Below are 21,792 nucleotides of genomic sequence, written 5' to 3'. Positions count from 1 at the left end.
TGCATTCTTGTGTCCTACTAATCAAGGGGCCCACAGATATCACTTCCGTTATATGGAAGGGATAAATCTCATCTACATCACTCACATCCCTCCACATAACTTATTGCATACCCAGTAATCGACTTTATTGTCCACCTTGTTACAGGTGACGTTTGTCGATACCAAAGTACACAACTCCTTATGTAGGGAACTGTAGTGACTTCAGGTCTAAGGACTATTCACACCAATAGTCACATGAGAATGTTTATGACACTTATATAATAATCTATGAAACATTCTCATGACGGGTCATTCAGTATATATTCTCTAATGTATATCCATGTGTCAACCTGATATCTCATATCTATGATTTATGAGATTAAGTCATCCGTTGACCTACATGTTAGTCTCAACTCATTAACATTGTTCTTGCATATTAATGCTTGACTAGGAATAGTTAAGAGTAGTATTCTATGTATATCTACAATATCTCACTATCAATTCAATCAATTGATATGTTGTAGATTACAACCTCCTACTCTAGGGCATTATTATACTTATTCATTTGACACTGAATTGAAATAAATATAATAACCAACTTTGTCTTTTATTAATAATGAAATATGATATAAAAGGAGTCCTTTACAATCATCTTATAATTGGTACTAGGGTTAATACTAACAGAAAGTGCTAGCGAAACGACGACGACCCGATTATTAGGGTATCAGAGGCGATGTTGAGGGAAGCAAGAGAACTGCGCATAAGGATAAAGAAGAAGAAGACCCATTCAAAAGATGAAGGAGAAGCAGAGAACACACCAAGCCTTTCTTTAATAGCTACGCCGACTCCCTCACCTAGACTTTGCTGTGGCATCTCCTTTGGAGGGCGTCATCTTTGAGGACGGCGTAGCAAAGGCGGCGACGCTTGCTAAAGGGCTTCGAGAGAGGAGTGAAAGCCACTAACGAAGCGGCGGTGGCCTGAGGGAAGCAAGAGAACTGCGCATAGGGTTAAAGAAGAAGAAGACCTCTCCACTTCTTCGCTGCTCATCTCTTGCTATAGCAAAAAAAAACAAATCAACGAGCAGACAAGAAAATAAAGAAAAATGGTGAAAGAGACAAAGAAATAGCAGAGGAAGAAGATAACAGGGGCAAGAGATCGGAGAGATGAGAACGGAGGCCAAAAGAACGCTAGGGTTAGGAAAAAGAACGTCACACACTGAGTATTTTTGGGCGTTAAGTATTTTGTTCGGTGTTAAAGTGCTTTTTACTTCAGCATCTATAAATTATAAATTTAAAATTAATTTTTTTACTTCTTCTAATATATTATGTAGAAGTAATATACTAAAAAAAAAGTGAAACCCGTATTTTTCAAAATAAGAAGTAGCATATGTATTTTTACTTTTGCAATCTTATTATCGAAGTTGTTTATTGTATACTACTTCGAAATTAATAATTATCGAAGTAACCTATGCCAAAGTAAAAACTGATTTTTCTACTAGTGATGGAGAATCCACCACGATGAAGGTGCTCCTCTGCGTCCTCATCAAGGGTTTGCTGCCCAAAGATATGGTTAGTTTAATCTGACCTATTGGTCATACTTCATTGCCTGTGAATCCGTATAAAGAGGTGGCCATGAGTTGAAGTTCACTAGCGTCAATCTGCATGCTATCAAACGTACTTTTGAATAGCACGTTAATAGAGTTTCCGGTGTCGATGAAAACCCTGGCCACACAACTGTTGTCAATGACGACCTTGATAATGAGTGCGTCATCATGAGGGAGCTCCACCCCTTATGGTCTTGTGGCTCAAAACTGATCAAGGGTCCTGCAGCCTGCTCTTGACTACAACCTACCACGTGTATCTTTAAGCGACGATCGTGAGATTTCTAGGCTCAGGTGGAGTCCACATCCGTGGGTCCTCTGGAGATTATGTCGAAGTCCCGAATAGCTGCATTGCCCCTATTCTCTTCCTCAGTGGACTCCATCGGCTCTTTGCCCCGTCCTGCAAGCTGACTTCCTTGCCCTCCCTTCTCGAGCAGGGGTTTGCTTGGTTGACCTGTAGTAGTGGGTTGATTGCCAAGTTGCCTTTGGAGTTGGGGCGCGATCTCTGGTGGAGGCAGGCCGAGTTTGGTGGCCCGTCGAGAATCTCGAACAAACTGGAGGCATTTTCCTGTGTAGTGAGCGTGAGACCTATGGTAAGTGCAATAACGGGGTTTCCACTGGGTGGGTTTGTTAGTAGGAGCTTGGATGACCTTGACTAGCTGCGCCATCCTGAATTCCTGTACGGGCAGAAAGCCTGGTTGGAGATCTTTAATGCGGGCAAGAGGTCGAGTGGGAGGTTGGGGCAGCCTTCTTTATGGCTTGTTGACAGGAGCCGACGCCTTGGTTTCTTTTCTTCGGGCTACATGAGATTCTTCTACATTGATGTAGCTTGCTGCCTTTCCAAGCATCTCATCAAAATTTTTCACAGACTTTCGAATAAGGGCTCGGAAAAAGTCCCCCTCAAGCAGGCCCTGGTAAAAGGCGCTCATCAATATTTTCGAGGTAGCAGATGAGTCATCCAGAGCTACCTGGTTGAAGCATTTTATGTAGGCCCTTAGGGATTCCGTGGGTCCCTATTTGAGAGTAAATAAGCAGTGGTTAATCTTTTGATACCTCCTACTACTGACGAAGTGCTGCAAGAAGGCGTTCTTGAAATCATGAAAACAAGCGATGCATCCGATAGATAATCTGTCGAACCACCTTTATGGCGAGCCTGATAGAGTATTTAAGAACACTCGGCACTTAATGGCATCGCTGTATTGGTGCAACAACATGACATTTTGAAACTTGTGGAGATGATCCCCCGGGTCCTTACTGTCTTCGTATTCTCCAATAGCCAGAGGCTTATACCCCTTCGGCAATTTTTCCTCAAGCACCGTTTGAGAGAAAGGTACTTGAAGTTCCTCTGGCACCTCCCTGGGCTCCTCTCGGATGACTATGGTCTTTCCCTTTTTTGAATCTCTCGACGGGGAACTTTTGGCCGTGAAGGCCTGGTACTGCTCCTTCTTGTTGTGGGTATCCCCACCGGGGTTCCGATAGAAAGTTCCAGGGAAGTCATCTGGCTTTCTCCTTTTAGACCCCCTATCTGAAGCGTGGGTCTTGTCTTTCGAGGCCGCAGGTATCCCTTGTGGCTATGAGTCTGCGAACTGCCTCCCGAAGGTTGCTCGCCTCTTAGCTTCTTTGAACAACTCGTATTCTCCTGCGGTCATGGTTACATTGATCTTACCGGTGTCCTCCATCTTCACGTCCCAGAATAGGTGGAGAAGTTTCCCATAGACAACACCAAATTGATCCTATCCGGAAGCTGAGACAGACGAAGACCGATGAAGGTGGCGTCAGAGTTGACGGAGTGACTTTGACTCACCTATATGTGTACGTCGGAAAGGTGGAGCCCCCACTCAGTGCTAGGGGCATGTGGTAACGGAACCGGAGGTACTTGGGTCTTGCGCACACACGGACAAGTGCACGGAGCGTTAGAGACCAAAAACCAGGGAAGAGGTCCCTGACTCCAGCCCTCCAATGCTCAAATCAGGTCCCTTTTCTGGTCCAGCAGTGTACCTTCCTAGAAGAAGGAAAAAAAGGAACTGTTAAATATGCGAGTGGATGTGTGAGTACCTCCCCAATGAAGAGTACCTTCCTTTTTATATGATTCTGCTTGCCTATTGAGCCTGCGTGTTGACAAAGAATGTCGGGTGTCAAAGCGTGTCGGGTGAGAGATGATGTACGGCGATCTCCCATTGGTAGGAGGAAGGTTCCCCTCTTAGTGTGTGGCAGAATACTAGAATATTCCCTGACTTACGACAGTTATTCTTTGACAGGAGGTTACAATTTTCTAACATTGTTGTCGCTTAGTGTTATTCGTCCTACCCAGCCTCAACCATAGATAGCTTGAGATGATTGCTCAAATGTTGTGCAAGGACTGAGCCTTGATGTCCTGGCCCGTGTGCAGTCAGCCAAGGGGTGTCGAGGGACTCTGTCCAAGCGAGAGGAAAAGAATGAGTTGCGCAGAGTCGGCTTGGAATCATCTGAGACTATGACCAGGGACTAAGACTACATGACTCGACTGGTGTAAAGCCGGTCGGGGATTGTCTTGTGGATGTGCTCGGGCCAGATGTAGGAGACTGAGCTTGGGTGATCTGACTAGTAGGTAGCCGGCCAGGAACTAGTTAGAACCCCATCCCAGGGCCTAGACCTGAGTATCCGACTTGTCTGTGATCGCCCGGGAATTATACGGATGGTGAAGTGAGGAGACCTAATCACTATCTTTCCTTGACTATTGACTATTCCTTTTGACCATTGACTATCACATTGTGTTAACCATTATCTTTCTAATATTATAGGGCCCCTCATTTACGCATCATATCAATTACGTAAATGGTATCTTTCAACTATTACAAACCGAATCAATTTGAATAGTTGGAAATGTTAGTATTTACGTTTGAGATTTTATATAAAATATATTCTATATTAGAATTGGATTCAAAGTTCAAAAATATGAATAATGATAAAAATAATAATGATAATAATAAATGGATTCTAATCTATAAAGATTTATCGTATCTAGCGCTGTAATTACAATTATAATTATATACCATAGTTATTATCATTATATTTATTTCTATATTTTCTATATATTAGCTGCATATATTTTATAAATAAGTAAATAAAGAAAGTAATTATTATTATTATTATTATTATTATTATTATTATTATTATTATTATTATTATTATTATTTTCTGTTCTATAAATTTGCTCTCGTCTTGCCATCCATCCAAGTCGTTCCTACGCCGAAATAGTTTAGCAGAGGCCATGGTGAGGCGCAGCGCGTGGTTTTGGATCATGGCCTTCCTTCACCTGTGCCATCTCAGCCTCTCCAACTCCGCAACGCCTCCGCCGCCGGTGCTGCCCGTCCCGTCGGCGTCGCAGCTCCATTGGCAACGTCGGGAGGTCATCATGTTCTTCCACTTCGGCATGAACACCTTCACCGACGCCGAGTGGGGCACAGGCGCCGAGAGCCCCTCGCTCTTCAACCCGACCGGTTTGAATGCCAACCAGTGGATGGACGCCGCCGAGGCTGCCGGCGCCTCACTGGCCATACTCACCGCGAAGCACCACGATGGGTTCTGTCTGTGGCCGTCGCAGTACACTGATCACTCGGTGGCGAAGAGCCCGTGGAAGGGAGGCAAGGGAGACGTCGTCGGGGAATTCGCCAACGCCGCCAGGTCTCGAGGGATCGACGTCGGGCTGTACCTCTCGCCGTGGGATCGCCACGAGAAGACCTACGGCCGGGAAAAGGAGTACAACGAGTTTTACATGGCCCAGCTCCATGAATTGCTCACCAAGTCAGAATCGCCGTGAGAATTCAAATAAATGCGAATGTAATCAGTATTAATTAAATGGTAGATTTGGGGGTTGCAGGTACGGGAGCATTTCGGAGATATGGTTCGATGGCGCGAAGGGGGAAGGCGCGACTGAGATGAACTACCACTTCCGGGACTGGTTCGAGATGGTGAAGCAGCTTCAGAGCTCCATCAATATCTTCTCCAACGCAGGGCCCGACATACGCTGGGTCGGAGACGAGTCGGGAAGCGCCGGAGACCCCTGCTGGTCCACCATCAATCGTAGCTTGCTCAGGATCGGAGATGCGAGTCTCCTAAGGTGAAGACGATCGATCGTATTAAGTTTTGTTTCCTATTCGGGCTTATTGTCGATATTGGCTCACTTGAATCGCCGGAAGCAGCTACTTGAAGACCGGCGATCCGCAAGGCGCGGACTGGGTGCCGGCAGAGTGTGACGTGTCGATCCGTCCAGGGTGGTTCTGGCACAAGAACGAGACGGCCAAATCGGTGAGCCAGCTCTTGGAAATCTACTACAATTCCGTGGGGCGTAACTGCGTTCTGCTGCTCAACGTACCCCCAAACACCACCGGACTTGTCTCCGGCGACGACACGCAGCGGCTGAAGGACTTCCGCGCGGCGATCAGTCGCATTTTCTCAAACGACCTCGCGACGGGAAGCGCGGCGACGGCCAGCAGCGAGTGGGGCGGTCCGGGCGGCGGCTTCGCAGCCGCCAACGTGCTCGACTCCGACGATCAGACCTTCTGGGCTGCCGACGGAAGCGACCAGCAGGGCGCGCACTGGATAGAGCTCGCGCTGCCGGCGGCCAAAAAGAGCTTCAACGTGGTGAGGATCCAGGAAGCGATCGCGTTGGGACAGAGGATCATGGAGCACGAGGTGTACGCCGACGACGTGCTGGTGGCCCAAGGGATGACGGTGGGGCACAAGCGGCTCCACCGGCTCACGACGTCGGTGACGGCGGCGCGGGTGAAGATTCGGATCACCAAGTCGCGCGGGACTCCGCTGCTGTCAGCCATCGGCCTGCATTACGACCCCTCAGTTGACGGCCCTGGGGAATTCAATTAAAGAATCAAAGCATGCATTTGCAATTCAACCAACACTATCTCTTCTTGTTTCGAGCTTACCAACCTCAACAATCTTATAATAGCTGAGCACTGCATTTCATGTTGTTCAACAATCTTATAATAGCTGAGCACTGCATTTCATGTTGTTCAACAATCTTTCCAACTTCTGTTAGGGTCTGAAATGTAGCACTTGGTTGCTTTCGTTGTTATTGATAGGCAATGGAATAATACTATAAATTACTCTACAATGCTAACACGAAAATTTACTTAGTATCCACCTCAAGAAGAGATGATTAATCCAAGAATCCACACATGACGCTCACTCCACTAATAAAATACTTTTTCTCGATAACTACCGGAGGTGGAGAAACCTCGTACAAGACTCACATGCATACAACTAAAAATAAGAAGAAATATAAACACAAACCTAACAAGGTTTACACACTTATGCTCTCTTCTTGTTTGGGAATGCATGTTGATGCTTGAGAATGCAACTGCACTTCACTCCAAGACTCTTCAAGAACTGGCGTGTGTCATTGAGTTCGGTAGAGAAGAATCGCTTAGAGTAGAGTCGAAGATCTGCGGAGGAAAACGCTCGCCAACGGCTATAACCTGTGCAACGGTCGGATCTCAATCGATTGAATGACTCTAAATCGATTTGGGAGGCTTTGAATCGATCGGCTGATTGATTCAGAGTGCCTCTGTGCTCTCTGGAAATAGCCTGAATCGATCGACCAATCGATTCAGGCTTTCTCGCAATCGCGCAAGAAATCCAGCCTGTCCTCAATCGATCGGTCGATCGATTGGGAAAGCTTCTATGCGCGCGTCCTAAGCTCTCAATCGATCAACAGATCGATTGGGTCATCTTTCTTCGCGACGCACATCCAATCGATCAACTGATCGATTGGACTTCGGTTTAATCGATCGGTTGATCGATTGAACCACCTTTGACTTGCCTAAAACCAAGTCCAAGGTCTCCAATTCCAAAATCCGGTCAACCGTGACCTGTTGGAATATTATGCCTAGCATCCAGTCAACCTTGACATGTTAGGACTTCTTCATCAAGTATCAGGTCAATCTCTATGACCCACTTGGACTTTTCTTTTCGTGCCAAATGTCTGGTCAACCTTGACCCACTTGGATTTACCGTCTCGTGCCAAGTGTCTGGTTGTTAATGACCCACTTGGACTTCCTTCCACCAGATGTCTAGTCATCCTTGACCCATCTAGATTTCCTTATGCCAAGTATCAAGTCAACCCTTTGACCTATTTGGACCTCCCACACCAGGTGTCCGGTCAACCTTGACCCACCTGGATTTCCATGTGCCTGGCTTTAAATACCAGGTCTTTCCACTGCCCGGCTTCACTCACCGGGACTTCTACCTGCCTGGCTTCACTCACCAGGACTTTCATTGGCCGGCTTCACCCATCGGGACTTTTACTTGTCTGGGTTTACTCACCAGGACTTTCACCTGGCTTGTCTCACCAGGATTTTCCCACTGCCTAGCTTCACTCACTAGGTCTTTCACCTGGCTTCACTCACCAGGATTTTCCATCTGCCTAACCTCCAGTTAGGGCTTTCCCAGTCAAGTATCTAGTCAACCCTTTGATCTATTTGACTCTTCTTCATATCTAACTAGTCAACCTTGACCAGAGGGGAATTGTATCAACAATCTCCCCAAACGGACGATCGCATCTACAATCTCCATGTATTGTCAAACATCGACTCAAACATCAAGACTTAAGTTTGATCTCACTCAAGCTTAGTCAACCTAGTCAACCTGACTCAGGAGATATTGCACCAATAATCTTCCCCTTTTTGATGTTTGACAATACCTTTAAGTTAGGGTAATCTCATAGCCTCAACTTTTTCTCATGCCAATGTATGAATGAGGGTTTAACCCTACACTCTCCCCCAAGCCTTCCTAGAGGGGCAATTAAGGCCTAACTTAAACACTACATTCTCCCCCTATTGGCACACATCAGCAAGTCTCCCCTTGAAAAGTTACTCAACATTGTTCACAACTTCACTCGTTGTTCACAACACCACAGTGAAGGTCTCACACCCTTCACTGTATCCAAATGCTCACCCTTGAGCATTAATGCTTATCCTTAAGCATTCATCATTTCCACAATAAAGGTCTCATTCCCTTCACTGTATCAAATGCTCACCCTTGAGCAGTACTTCATGTTATGATGCTCATCCTAGAGCATCCATAACTCCACAGTGAAGATATCCACTCTCTATTATTTTTCAACGCTCAACCTTGAGCATTTTTCTAAACGAAGGTTTAACCACCTTCAAAGGTTTCGAAAAATAATTTTCATGCCCTTAAAGAGTAACTCCCCCTAAAGACATGCTTCAAACTTCTGTCATTATACCAACAAAGACTTGGAATTCCTAAACCTTTAGGAAACCCCAAAAAAATTTGAAGTTTTGAGGTTCAAATATCAAAATTTGAATACGAACCTCAACCTGAACTTCAACTTAGTCTTCTTTAACAAATCCATCCTTGTTTTCATCATGAAAACTCTCCATAAATGCATACAAAAGTGTATCAAGGGGTTAGGAATGGTTACCTACACTAAAAGTGGTTTAAAATGCTGAAATCAGGCATTTACAGTCAAAATTAACATTTTCAATCGATTGGGTTGGGTTTCAATCGATTGAAATCATTTCAATTGATCCACTGATCGATTCAGAGAGGTTCTGTTCGCAGAACCTGCCTCTGAATCGATTGCTCGATCGATATAGGAGAGAATGGATCGATCGGCTGATCGATTCCGTGAGCTACTGCTCATGGGAAATACCTCTCAGTCGATCGCCTGATCGATCGGGGCACTCCAATCGATCGATTGATCGATTGGAGCTCTGATTTCCTGAAATAAAATTTCAGTGAGATTCAGAAACTCCTCAAAAATTCTATAAAGTTCTAAAAATCATAAAAATTGTTGTAGACATTATTTAGGGTATATACTATCATGAAAAAATAGTTTTCTATGAAAATACTTCATATTTTCAAAGATTGACACAAACTTGAAAACTTATAAAAACTTTAGTGTTTTCTTCAAGTTTGTATCTAACTTTTCAATGATGATTACTATCAAAAGATAGTCTTCACCAAGGTTTTCCAAAAGTATTTTAAAAATATTTTCAAAACTAATTTTCAACTATGTTCTTTGGGCTCAATGCACATGACTTGTACATTAACTTTCCCAATAATTGGAGTGCACATAACTATGTGTTTTGATGAAACCAAAACTCAACTAGATGTACTAAATCAACATCTTGAGTTTTGTTCATCATCCTAACATCTCACTCATATCTAATGTATACTAAAACACATACAAGTCACCTTATAGTTCTTTGTGAGATGTAAAGTTTGATTTTGCCCTAAACTAGGGATCATGCATATCTATCTAGGCACTTTGGATTATGAACATCCACCTAAGATGTTGCTTGTTAGTAAATGTCACTGTCCTTAATTGCAAGGAAATTAAAATAATGCATGATGATTTTATGGCATACATCAAAATGAAAATAATTTTCAAGAGAAAATATACTATAGCTACATGATGTATGTATGAAATGCCATGATATTTTTGTTGTTTTTCATAATAAGCATGAATGCTAAATATGATGTCATGGCATGTGATGGGAAAAAAAAGCATGGCAATTAGCATAAATAAAATATACCTAAATTATCTATCTAAGTGTTCTTAAATTCTTAGCTAAACCTAAAAGTAATCCTAGATTGCCCATATTTTCTTAAGAAAATGTCAAAATCCAACTTGACATTTCTTTTACACTTGATTAATTTGTGTCAATATAAATTACATCAAGTTTCTCAAATAATAGCACATTTGAGTAAACAAATTAAATTAAGGCTTAAATTTGCCCTTAATTCCTTAAGAAAATGCCAAAATCCCAACTTGATATTTCTTGTGCTTTTCTTATTTATGCCAATTAAAATTAAATTTAATTCCTTAAAGCTTGACACATTTTACTCTTCCAAAGAGTAAACAAATGTTGGTTAGTCCTAGGAATATTGTACCAGTTCCACTGTACAAAAATTTTATACAAGTGTCGAACCTTTCCTAAATAACCTATTGTGTTCTTTAGAAGTTAAATTAGGAATCGCAAACGGAACTTAACATTATTGATTCCAAATTTAACTTATCTGTTCCTAATGATTTAGACTTGGATCGCAAGCGAAACTTAATGTAGGACCGTTAGATTCGATAGAGGGGGGGTGAATATCGATTCGAAAAAGACGAGTATAAACGCAGCGGAAAAATAAAATAGACACAGATGTTTTTACTTCGTTCGGAGCCTATGACGACTCCTACTCGAAGGCCCGTGGTCCTTGACCACTTTCGTTGGGCAATCACTAACAAGTCGAAATATGATTACAGAATAAGTACAGGAAATGCTAGTGTCAATAAAGCAATACCGACAAAGAAAATTAAATAAAAACCGGAGGAGCACTTTTGTCGGAGCGTTGTTGACGTCGCACTTGAACGTCGAGCAGCAAGACCAGCAGTAGAAGAGTTCTCAGTAAAAAATTGATTGTTCTGAAGCTCCTGTCTGGGGCTTCTTTTATATCTGCTCCGGGCGCCCTGGTCCCTCCGGCGCCTGGAATGTGACGTAGCTGCACAAACCATGATGCTCCACGTGGCGACGACTCGGCTGGATAGAATTGCGCCCGGACCTACTTTCTTCAGAAACTCCCTTTTCCGCAAAATAAAGTTAGTCCGAGGTAAATATGTATCCTGTAAAATAGATTGTTAGCACAGTTAAAGTTCAGATGGATAAAAAGAGTATGACTTAGATTTCGTCTTCCGAGACCGGAATCTAGTCACGATCTCGACTTAGACATCCGAATGGACCTAAGCCGGATCGACGCCTAATGTCCCTTCCCGGGAACGCGTTCACTCCCCTCCGGTGACTTACCTCACTTACCGCCAGAGGCGCATCCGTCGACCCGTCTGGACTTCTCGCCAAGCGTCCGGTCAGCCCGTCGACCCGCTTGGACTTCTCGCCAGCTATCCGGTCAGCCCGTCGACCTAGCTGGACTTCTCGCCAAGCGTCCGGTCAGCCCGTCGACCCGCTTGGACTTCTTGCCAGACATCCGGTCAACCCGTCGACCTGTCTGGACTTCTCCTGCACACTCGATCAAAGTGTCAGACAACAACACAACTAACTTAACCTATTTGTCATTCATCAAAACCTGGGTTAAATCGTTAGTGCTAACCGCACCAACAATCTCTCCCTTTTTGATGGAATGACAACCTGGTTAAGTTAGTGTTAACATATGCAAGAAACAACATGCATTTATGTGGTTTTTAAAGTTAGTTTGTATTTTCAAGTTAGTTTAGCTAACTTAACCACCTAACCCTCCCCCTTTGGCATTCATCAAAAATAAGCAGGGGTAAATAATCATAGTGTTGAGTTACTGCAAAAAGTAATCAGATTTTGCAATATATTTTGATTTAATTTTTAACACCAAAAAATAGCCAAATTGACTTGGGGGAGACAAGTTAAATTTTGAAAAGTATAAAGTTAATCAAGTTTCATTTTTCAAGTGTGTAAAGATTTTCAAATCAGGTTTTCAAATTTACTTTGCATGTTTAAATAACATTTACTTTTCAACAAGGTAAATTTTCAACTTCAATTTTTCAAAATAAAGCAAAAATTGAGCAAGTAAGAATAATTTTTCAAGAAGTAAAATTTTTGCCAAAATAAAGTTTTAAGGCTAATTTGATAAAAGCTAAGTTTGGAAAGTTGAATTTTCAAGCATATGTTACAAAACTGAATAAGTTTAAATTTACAATATTCAACTTTTAAAATCAGGTTTAAAAATTAGGTGGGATTTAAACTTAGTTAAATTTAACTTTTTGAAAACTGGTGTTTTAAAAATAAGTTAGTTTTAACATAGATGTAAAAAAACATTTTTCAAACATACATTAATTTCTCCCCCTGAACTTGACACGTATCTTTAACCAGCTGTCTAACCAATTAGGTACTAACTAACTATCAGAAGATAGTAGCTTTCACTTGGTTAGTCAGATTAAGTTAATTATAACCAGTCAGTGTTTGACTTGACTGATGAACTTTAATCTGATTAATATCTGAATTGTATTTAATGTCCAGACTTATGCTGATGCACTGAAATAAACATCTTAAGTCTAGACAGTTGGCCTATGCATCTCACCCCTTTCTATGTTTGTCAAACACAAGCAAGGTAAACCTAAGGTGTTAGTGAGATGCTCAAAAACTAGTCCTATGGGTACATGCTTTCTAAGGATTCAAAAACTAGTCTAAGGCCAAAACTGTTTTTGAAAATCTAAAAATGGAAAGTTTTGAAAACAAACAAGTTTAACCTATAATTTGATAAAACCTATTTTGAAAGTATTTTTGAAAGATCCTAGTCTATTGAGCACATCCCTAATTTTCATCGTAAGTTGCTAAATTCACTTTCAGGGAGTGGTTTTGTGAAAATGTCAGCTAAATTTGATTTGGACTCAATGTACTTGAGTTCAATATCGCCTTTAGTAACATGATCCCTGATGAAGTGGTGTCTAATTTCAATATGTTTGGTTCTTGAATGATGCACAGGATTCTTGGTTAAGTTAATTGAACTTATATCACTACAACAAAATCGCTTATAGACATCAGTGGAACAACAACGGTTTTAGGCTAAAACCGAAGTCTTTGAGTATTTTACACCGGTTTTTCTAAAAACCGGTGTCTATGAGCGCCGATTTTAGCTCATAGACATCGGTTTTTTAGGCGATGTCTATGAGCGCCCTTTTTTTGGTTAATAGACACCGATTTTAACATCGGTTTTTAAAATCCAATGTTAATAAACCCCTTCTTAAATATTTTAATTTTTCCCCACATGCCAAAATCTGCACACTGTGAATTCCCTCCAAACCTAAATCTTTATCCCGCCCTTCCTCCGCGCGACATCTCTCTCGCGATAACCTAAACCTCCGACCATCCGACCACCACGCGACACCACCACGACACCACCACGACTTTCCTCCTAGCCGCTGGTCGTTCGACCATCTCTCTCAACCTCATCTCCCTCTTCCCCCCCTTCCTAGATCCTCTCCCGATCAGGATCAAGACACGACGAACTTGCTTCTCCGTCCAACCACACTGCATCTCCTCCAACTCCTCCATTTGGTTGAGAAGACGAGGCCTTCTTCGCATTCCAGTAGTTTTTGCTTCATCCATCTCCGGTCCAGCATTCACTGCCACCGCTCGAGCCCTTCTTCACATTCCGGTAATTTTTCCTTTATACATCATCGCTACTGAATTTCTTCCTCATCTTCGACAGTTTCTTCTTCTTGATCTCTTGTTTGCAAGTATTAATTGATTGATGCATGCAATGTGGTTGATGAATTTCCTCAAACACTATCTTGAGTTGATTTGATCATTTTTGTTTGATAGATTGAGGAGTTGTTAGTTCCTGTTGCTAAGTAGGGTTTATGTAATCCTTGAACTATCAAGTTTCTTTTATGTCTAGGCTAATTGTTTTCACTGAAATGTCATGGTTTCTGGTTTAGAAATTTATTGGTATAATGATGAAGTAGTTGGTTTCTTGTATAAAATTTATTGGTATAATGATGAAGTAGTTGGTTTCTGGTTTATGAAATTTATTCGTATCCTTTCCTTGGTAAGCGTAGTTGGTTTCTTGGAGGACCCGCATAGTTAATTTATTTGTATAATGATGGATTAAGAATTTTGGCTCATTGTTGTAATTGTCTTGATATTTTTGATTGATTCTAGATTCATTAGTACAACAAAATGGACAAGGCATGGATGGCAAAGGATAGATTATCACATGAGTTTGAACTTGGACTAGAATCTTTCTTGCAATTTGCGCTGCAACATGCTACTAATCCTACTAGTATACCTTGTCCTTGTACGAAATGTGGCAATCTATGGAACACTAATATTAACAGCATAAGGGCACATGTGTACTGTAATGGTATAGACTTAACATACAAAAAATGGATATGGCATGGGGAAGAATCTGTATTAGGAGATTTAAAGAAAGAGAATGATGCAGCTGGAGAAAGTGAAAACTATTTTGCTGATAAACCTATAGATATGGTACACGCTGCATATGAAAGTTCAGAGAATCCAGATCAATTTATAAAATTACTTGAGGATGCTGAGAAACCCCTGTATGTTGGGTGTACTAAATTTACAAAGTTATCTGCAATTGTGCAATTATATAACTTGAAAGCGAAATACAGCTGGAGTGATAATAGTTTTACTGAACTACTTGTCTTGTTTGGAGAAATGCTTCCCGTTGACAATGAATTGCCTTTATCTTTATATGATGCAAAGAAAAGCTTATGTGCAATGGGGATGACTTATAAGAAAATACATGCTTGCCCTAATGATTGTGTCTTATACTGGAAGGAGTATGAGGATTTTACCGATTGTCCTACTTGTGGGTTGTCAAGGTGGAAGTTGGCCAAGAATTCTAGGATAATTGAAGGAGTCCCTGCAAAAATTTTATGGTACTTTCCTCCTATTCCTAGATTTCAAAGAATGTTTCGGAGCAAGGAAATATCTAAGGAGTTAATTTGGCATGCTAATAAAAGAGTATGTGATGCCTATATGCGACATCCATGATGCACCTTGTTGGAGACTTGTGGATCATAATTGGCCAAATTTTGCTTCTGAGACAAGAAATCTAAGGTTGGCCATAGCAGCTGATGGGATCAATCCTCATAGTTTGATGAGTTCTACATATAGTTGTTGGCCAGTTATAATGATCACCTATAACCTTCCTCCATGGTTGTGTATGAAGAGAAAATATATGATGCTCACGTTGTTGATTTCTGGTCCCAAACAGCCGGGAAATGACATTGATGTGTACTTGGCGCCTTTGATTGACGATTTAAAAGAATTATGGGAAGTTGGTGTTGAAGCATATGATGCACACCGAGAAGAAAGATTCTTGCTTAGAGCTGTCCTATTGTGGACAATTAATGATTTTCCGGCATATGGAAACCTGGCAGGATGCACTATAAAAGGATATCAAGCATGCCCTATCTGTGGTGAGGAAACTTGTGCAAAAAGGTTGAAGCATAGTAAAAAAATGTCATTTACAGGTCATAGACGGTTTCTTCATAGAGATCATCCTTATCGAAGGCAGAAGAAGGCATTTGATGGGACGCAAGACTTTACTATGGCCCCAAAACCACTAAGCGGTGATGAAGTTTTAAAAAAAGTAGAAGGAATTACATGCCGATGGGGAAAAATTAGAGCAAATTTTCAATCAAAGGAAAATGATGGTAAGTCCTGCTGGAAAAAAAAATCAATATTCTTTGAACTTGAGTATTGGAAAGATCTGCATGTTCGACATGTTCTTGATGTGATGCACATAGAGAAAAACGTTTGCGAAAGTTTGATTGGTACATTACTTGATATGCCAGGAAAGACAAAAGATGGAATTGCAGCAAGAAACGACCTAGTGGATATGAAAATTAGGGGAGAATTAGCACCACAAAAAGGGGAGAAAAGGACATTTTTGCCCCCAGCATGTTATACATTAAGCAAGGATGAGAAAAGAAGACTTTGTAATTCATTGTTCGGAATTAAGGTTCCCACGGGTTACTCCTCCAACATCAAAAACTTTGTCTCAATGAAGGACCTAAAACTGGTTGGTCTTAAATCACATGACTGCCACACCTTAATGCAACATTTGCTTCCAATTGCCATCCGTGGTATTCTACCCAAGCATGTCAGAAATGCTATCACAAGGTTTTGTTTCTTATTCAATGTGTTATGTAACAAAGTAATAGATGCCTCAAAGTTGGATAAAGTACAAATAGAAATTGTGACGACGTTGTGTCTGTTTGAAAAGTATTTTCTACCTTCATTTTTTGATATAATGGTTCACTTAACAGTTCATCTCGTGCGTGAGGTCAAGTTGTGTGGACCAGTTTGGTATAGATGGATGTTTCCATTTGAAAGATATATGAAAACATTGAAAGGTTATGTGCGGAATAGAAATCGACCAGAAGGATGCATGGCTGAATGTTATATTGCTGAAGAAGCTGTAGAGTTTTGCTCAGAATCTAATATGAACACGATAGGGATTCCATCAAAGCATCGTGAAACAATACTCACTAAGTCCTTGTCAGGTGCCAAGGTGCACTTATGTTGTCACGATGAGTGGGAACAAGCACATCGGTATGTATTGGAAAATGAAGCTGAGGTTGATCCTTACATTGTGTAAGCCCTCTAATTCAGTAATAATCTCCTGAAATTGTTTAAAAAAATATATGATTAATCTCTTCAAAAATTTTTGATTAGGGAACATATGACACACTTGAAGCAAAAATTTCCTATTAAAGGTGCAAAGTGGTTACAAGATAAACACCACAGAAGTTTTATTTCTTGGTTCCATGAACATGTAAGTACCATAAATATTAGCATGTTTATTATTGAACACAAGAACTTTAAGACTTTTAATAATTAAACCCCCTTATGATGAATTGTAGGTTACAAATACAACATCATCTTCCTCCAATCAATTATCAAAAAGAGTGAAGCTGTTGGCAAATGGACCTAGCAAGCAAGTGCTAAAATACTCTAGTTATATGATCGATGGGGTCACTTATTACACGAAAGAACGTGATAATGTTACAGTTGTTCAAAACTCGAGTGTAAGCTTGCTGTCACAAACAATGCAAGTTGCAAGTTTAAAGGATAAGAATCCAATTATAACAGACATGATGTATTATGGTGTGATACAAGAAATATGGGAGCTCAATTACCATGATTTTCGAGTTCCAATGTTTAAGTGTGATTGGGTAGAGAATAACACTGGTATTAGAGTAGATGATAATGGTTTCACCTTGGTAAATCTTAAGAGAATGGGATTCAAATCTGAACCATTTATCTTGGGCACTCAAGCAATGCAAGTATTTTCTGTAGAAGACCCTCAAGATCCCACATGGTCTATTGTACTTTCAACTACAAATAGAGAGTATTTTGAATACATCACTGATGATAAGTTGGGAGATCCTTCAATCCACTACCAATGCTTCACAAAAGGGATGCCATCAATGGATATTGACGAAACTGATGACAATGAACCATCCTGTATTCGTGGAGATTGTGATGGGATTTGGGTTGACAATGAGAATTTTTAGTTTGGTAACTTTATGTATGGTTTATATATGTGACTATTTACTTTATTTTGGTAACTTTGGTTCATTGTTTGGTAGTAGTTTTTTTTAAAAATATACGAATGTTTACTTTGTTGTGATTTTGAATGATATGCTCTGCTCTATTTCAAATTCTCACTGTTATGATTAGGTTTTCGACACAATGAACACTAGAAAAAAGGCCCATTTAGCACGTGAAGATGATAAGTATTCACACACAAATGCAAAAGACAAAGAACAGGATGAAAAAGAGGGTGCTGAGGATAGCCAGGACATAGGATCAGCCGGGACGGCCCAAACAACAAGATCAAAAAGAGGTTGTACACAAATGAATAAGCTTGTTGTTCAAAGGATTCACGGAGTCAAACAAAGTGTCAAATTTAATGAGTATGGATAGCCAGTTGGCGAAAAGGCTTCTGAATTGCAAAGTTTTATTGGTGTGCTTGCTCGAGAAAAAGTTAATATTAATTACAACTCTTGGAAGCAAGTGTCGATTGAAGTTAAGAACATGATATGGGAATCCGTCAATGTAAGTAACATGAAACTTTCTTATGTGATGCATTTTTTTATGTTCTGTTATTTATATACTTAAGATATTTGTTTGTGTAGTTGACATACGAACTGGACCCAAAATGGAGGAATGGGTGTTTGATCTCTGCAAACACCAAGTGGCGTCAGTATAAAACTAACCTCACCAGGAAATTCATCCATCCAAATAGAAATAATCCGAAGCTTCTCAATAAGGTACCTCAAGGACATTGCATTTCACGTGAAGATTGGAGTAGTTTTGTGATTAATCGGATATCTGAAGACTTTATAGTAAGTTGTTTAAGGTGGTCTTTTTAAATTCTAGTTGATATATGTGGTTATAATTCATCTATCACTATGTAGAGGAAAAGTGAACTACAAAGTCAGAGAAGCAAGGAAAACTTATACCCTCATCGTCTTTCTCGAAAAGGATATGCGGGTTTGTCTGAAGAAATAGTAAGTATTTAGTTAACATTAATAAATTCCTACTTATGGTTGTTGAGTACGTTGACTTCATGTGGTTTTTGGTATCAGTTCAGTGTTTTATGTGATGACGAAGAGATAAACAGAGCCATCCTCTGGAAGAAAGGGCGGCTCAACAAAGCTGGGGAATATGTTGGCGATGAGTTGAAGCAAACAGTGAATAAGATTGTAAGCAAAAGTATACATAAATAGCTTATTTTGTACATATATGATATATGTATATATTTAAAGTTATTGTATTTGGATGCATGACAGGATGATTATATTGTCCAAAAGAAGGATGGTAAGATGCCCTTTACCAAACCATTTGAGGATATTCTCACGAAGGCCTTGAATTCTAACGAACATGGTGGACGTGTGAGAGGCATAGGAGCAAATGTCACTCCATCATCCTTCTTCAAGCTTGCTAGAGGGAAGGTGCAAATTGATAAGGCTGCCTATGAAAGCCAACAGAAAGAGTTTAAGGAGGCAAAAGCTATGCTTTCTTATCAAGGTGACAGACTAGAAAAATTGGAAGCAATGGTGTTGAAACTTTCTGGTCGAGAATTTGACAGTGAGGAGAAGGGTAGCTGCTCAGTTAAACCACAATGCCTGATCGATATAAAACCTGAAGTTGAACGTCATACGCACCTCTCAAATGAAGGCCTAGAAGAACATGATGATGATGATGTGAAAGTTATTGAGAAGGATTCGGCTTTACAGGTTAAATTTATATTTCACGTTGATATTATTATCCCATCGTTAGTATCTAATGAATTTGGCAGTGATGTTGAAGATTCATAAATTGTTTGTCTTATAGGGAAAAGCAGTGATGTTGTTATTGCAGCCTAACGACAAGACTGTTGCATATGGGACAATTGTCTCTGTTAATGGACCTGGCAACTTTATTGATGATGTTCCATTACCTGTGAATTGCATGAGGATTGCCATTGATAAAGCAATTGATCAATCAGCACCACTGCCTGTTGTAATCCCATCCAAATGTCAGAGTATTGGGGATGCTGTAGGTGGCCATGTGGCTTGGCCTGTGCACTTAATCAGCATGCGGGATGAGGTAAATGTGATAAAGTGTTGTGTAAATTTTGTGTACATTTAAAGTATGTCACATATCTAATATATATATGGTTGCATCTACATATGTAGAAGACCAGGAAGAAACAAGTTGACAACAGACAAGAGAAGTCTAAGTTACAATCGTCCAATGTGCCAAGACCCTTACACATCTTATATAGTTATTTTCAACGTCTTGATGAAATAGAGTATGTGATTTTGGAATTAGTTCCTGATGTATTTGGCATGGAACGCACAGTCCATGTTAATTGCGATGACATATTTCCCTTTTGTGAATTGAAGCCAATCACAGACACTTGCATAGTTGTGTATATGTGGTAAGCTTTCAATTGAATTGGACTTTATTTATGTGTTTCATTAATTTATATTTCATCATTTTTTTGGGATATTTTCTGTCTCACTAGTCTCCTCTCTTGTAATCCTAGTCGTCTTTATGTTTGACATTTTGATGAATCATGGCTTGTCTACTATATCTCATTACATAGCTTCACCAAATGCTGCCTCCCTATGTTTCACATTTTGTACAACTTCCTAGGAAATTATATCTCTAATTTACAGATTTGTGAACTCAATAGTTTCAGAAAGCATATGTTAGTACCAAAACATATGTCAGTTCCCGAAAGGCATGAAGCATTTTAAAGCATAAATATGAATTATTGCCATGTCTACTTGATAGCAAGATTATCTAATCACATGGATGTTAGTACCAAAACCTGTGCCATTCTTGAGCTCAGATCCACTCTTTGTAGGCATCTATATAGAAAGATGCAGGAAAAGATGTTGCTGCAAGCTTTCAGATTGGTGGATCCAGTGCCTGTGGAATATGTACCATCAAGAAATCAGAATAGAGATTTCATCCAGGAACAGTTGAATAAAAGGGCTTGTTACTTGAGCAGTAGGCTAATTGGTACCTCATCTGGTCAATTGGTTGTTGTGCCATGCAACGTTGGGTGAGTAAGAATAACATTATATATCACTCTCACTTAATATATTATCAATTAATACTTTTACATTTGTGAAATTTAAGTTGAAATCTTTTAGAGTATGCATCATCCATAATAATTGTGCAACACATTCGCCTATAGCTATGTATTCTGACTCAGTTGTAGACAGAGCAACACAATGTTGCTTTCTACTAAACCAGCTAACAAGTGATGAACCTAATAATTGGCATCCACCACTTGTGCTTTTGCGGTCTAATTTGCATCCAGCATAATCTGAGTCAGAATACCCTATTAGTTCAAAATTATTTGTCCTAGGATACCAGATTCCTACATTTGTTGTTCCTTTAAGATATCTAAAAATTCTTTTAACCTGTGTCAAATGGGATTCCTTAGCACAAGTTTGGTATCTAGCACACATACTAACTGCAAATAAAATATCAGGTCGGCTTGCAGTTAAGTACAGTAGGCTACATATTGCACTTCTATAATGTTTTAAATCAATTGGTTTTCCATTTGGGTCACTATCTAAGATTGTGTTTACTGCCATCGGTGTTTTTATTTCTTTTGTATTTTCCATTCCGAATTTTTTAAGTAATTCTTTGGTGTATTTATGTTGAGAAATATAGTTTCCTTCATTTGTCTGTTTGATTTGTAATCCTAAGAAATAGGTTAGTTTTCCCACTAAGCTCATTTCAAATTCTTTTTCCATTAGATTAATAAATTCTTCTAAAAATTCTGAATTTGTTGAGCCAAATATTATGTCATCCACGTATATTTGTGCAATAAATATGTTTGTATTTAATGATTTAACAAACAAGGTTGGGTCAATTTGACCTTGTTTGAATCCTTTAGATGTTAGGTAAGATGTTAGCCTCTCATACCACGCCCTGGGTGCTTGTTTAAGTCCATATAAGACTTTCTTTAATTTAAAAACATAATCAGGGTATTCTAGACTTTCAAAACCAGGAGGCTGACCTACATAAACTTCTTCTTTGATTAGTCCATTAAGAAAGGCAGACTTAACATCCATTTAGTATAGTTTGAATCCCTTATGGGCTGCATAACTTAGTAACATTCTAATGGATTCTAATCTGGCTACTGGGGCATATGTTTCATCATAGTCA

The 21,792-nt window shown here is 40.1% G+C and overlaps 1 protein-coding gene across 1 annotated transcript; it reads left to right on the top strand.

The window, feature by feature from the left end:
- Nucleotides 1–4,882: 4,882 nt before the first annotated feature.
- Nucleotides 4,883–6,512, top strand: LOC122000303 (alpha-L-fucosidase 1-like). The gene is made up of 3 exons (XM_042554774.1): nt 4,883–5,362; nt 5,439–5,678; nt 5,761–6,512. The coding sequence occupies exons 1-3, from the start codon at nt 4,974–4,976 to the stop codon at nt 6,440–6,442; spliced, it is 1,311 nt and encodes a 436-aa protein (XP_042410708.1). The 5' UTR covers nt 4,883–4,973; the 3' UTR covers nt 6,443–6,512.
- The last annotated feature ends 15,280 nt before the right edge of the window (nt 6,513–21,792 follow it).

Source organism: Zingiber officinale, chromosome 1B (genome assembly GCF_018446385.1).
Source record: "Zingiber officinale cultivar Zhangliang chromosome 1B, Zo_v1.1, whole genome shotgun sequence".
NCBI classification, from domain to species: domain Eukaryota; kingdom Viridiplantae; phylum Streptophyta; class Magnoliopsida; order Zingiberales; family Zingiberaceae; genus Zingiber; species Zingiber officinale.
Note: the sequence above shows the minus strand (reverse complement) of the source record. Positions and strands in the feature narration are given on the sequence as shown.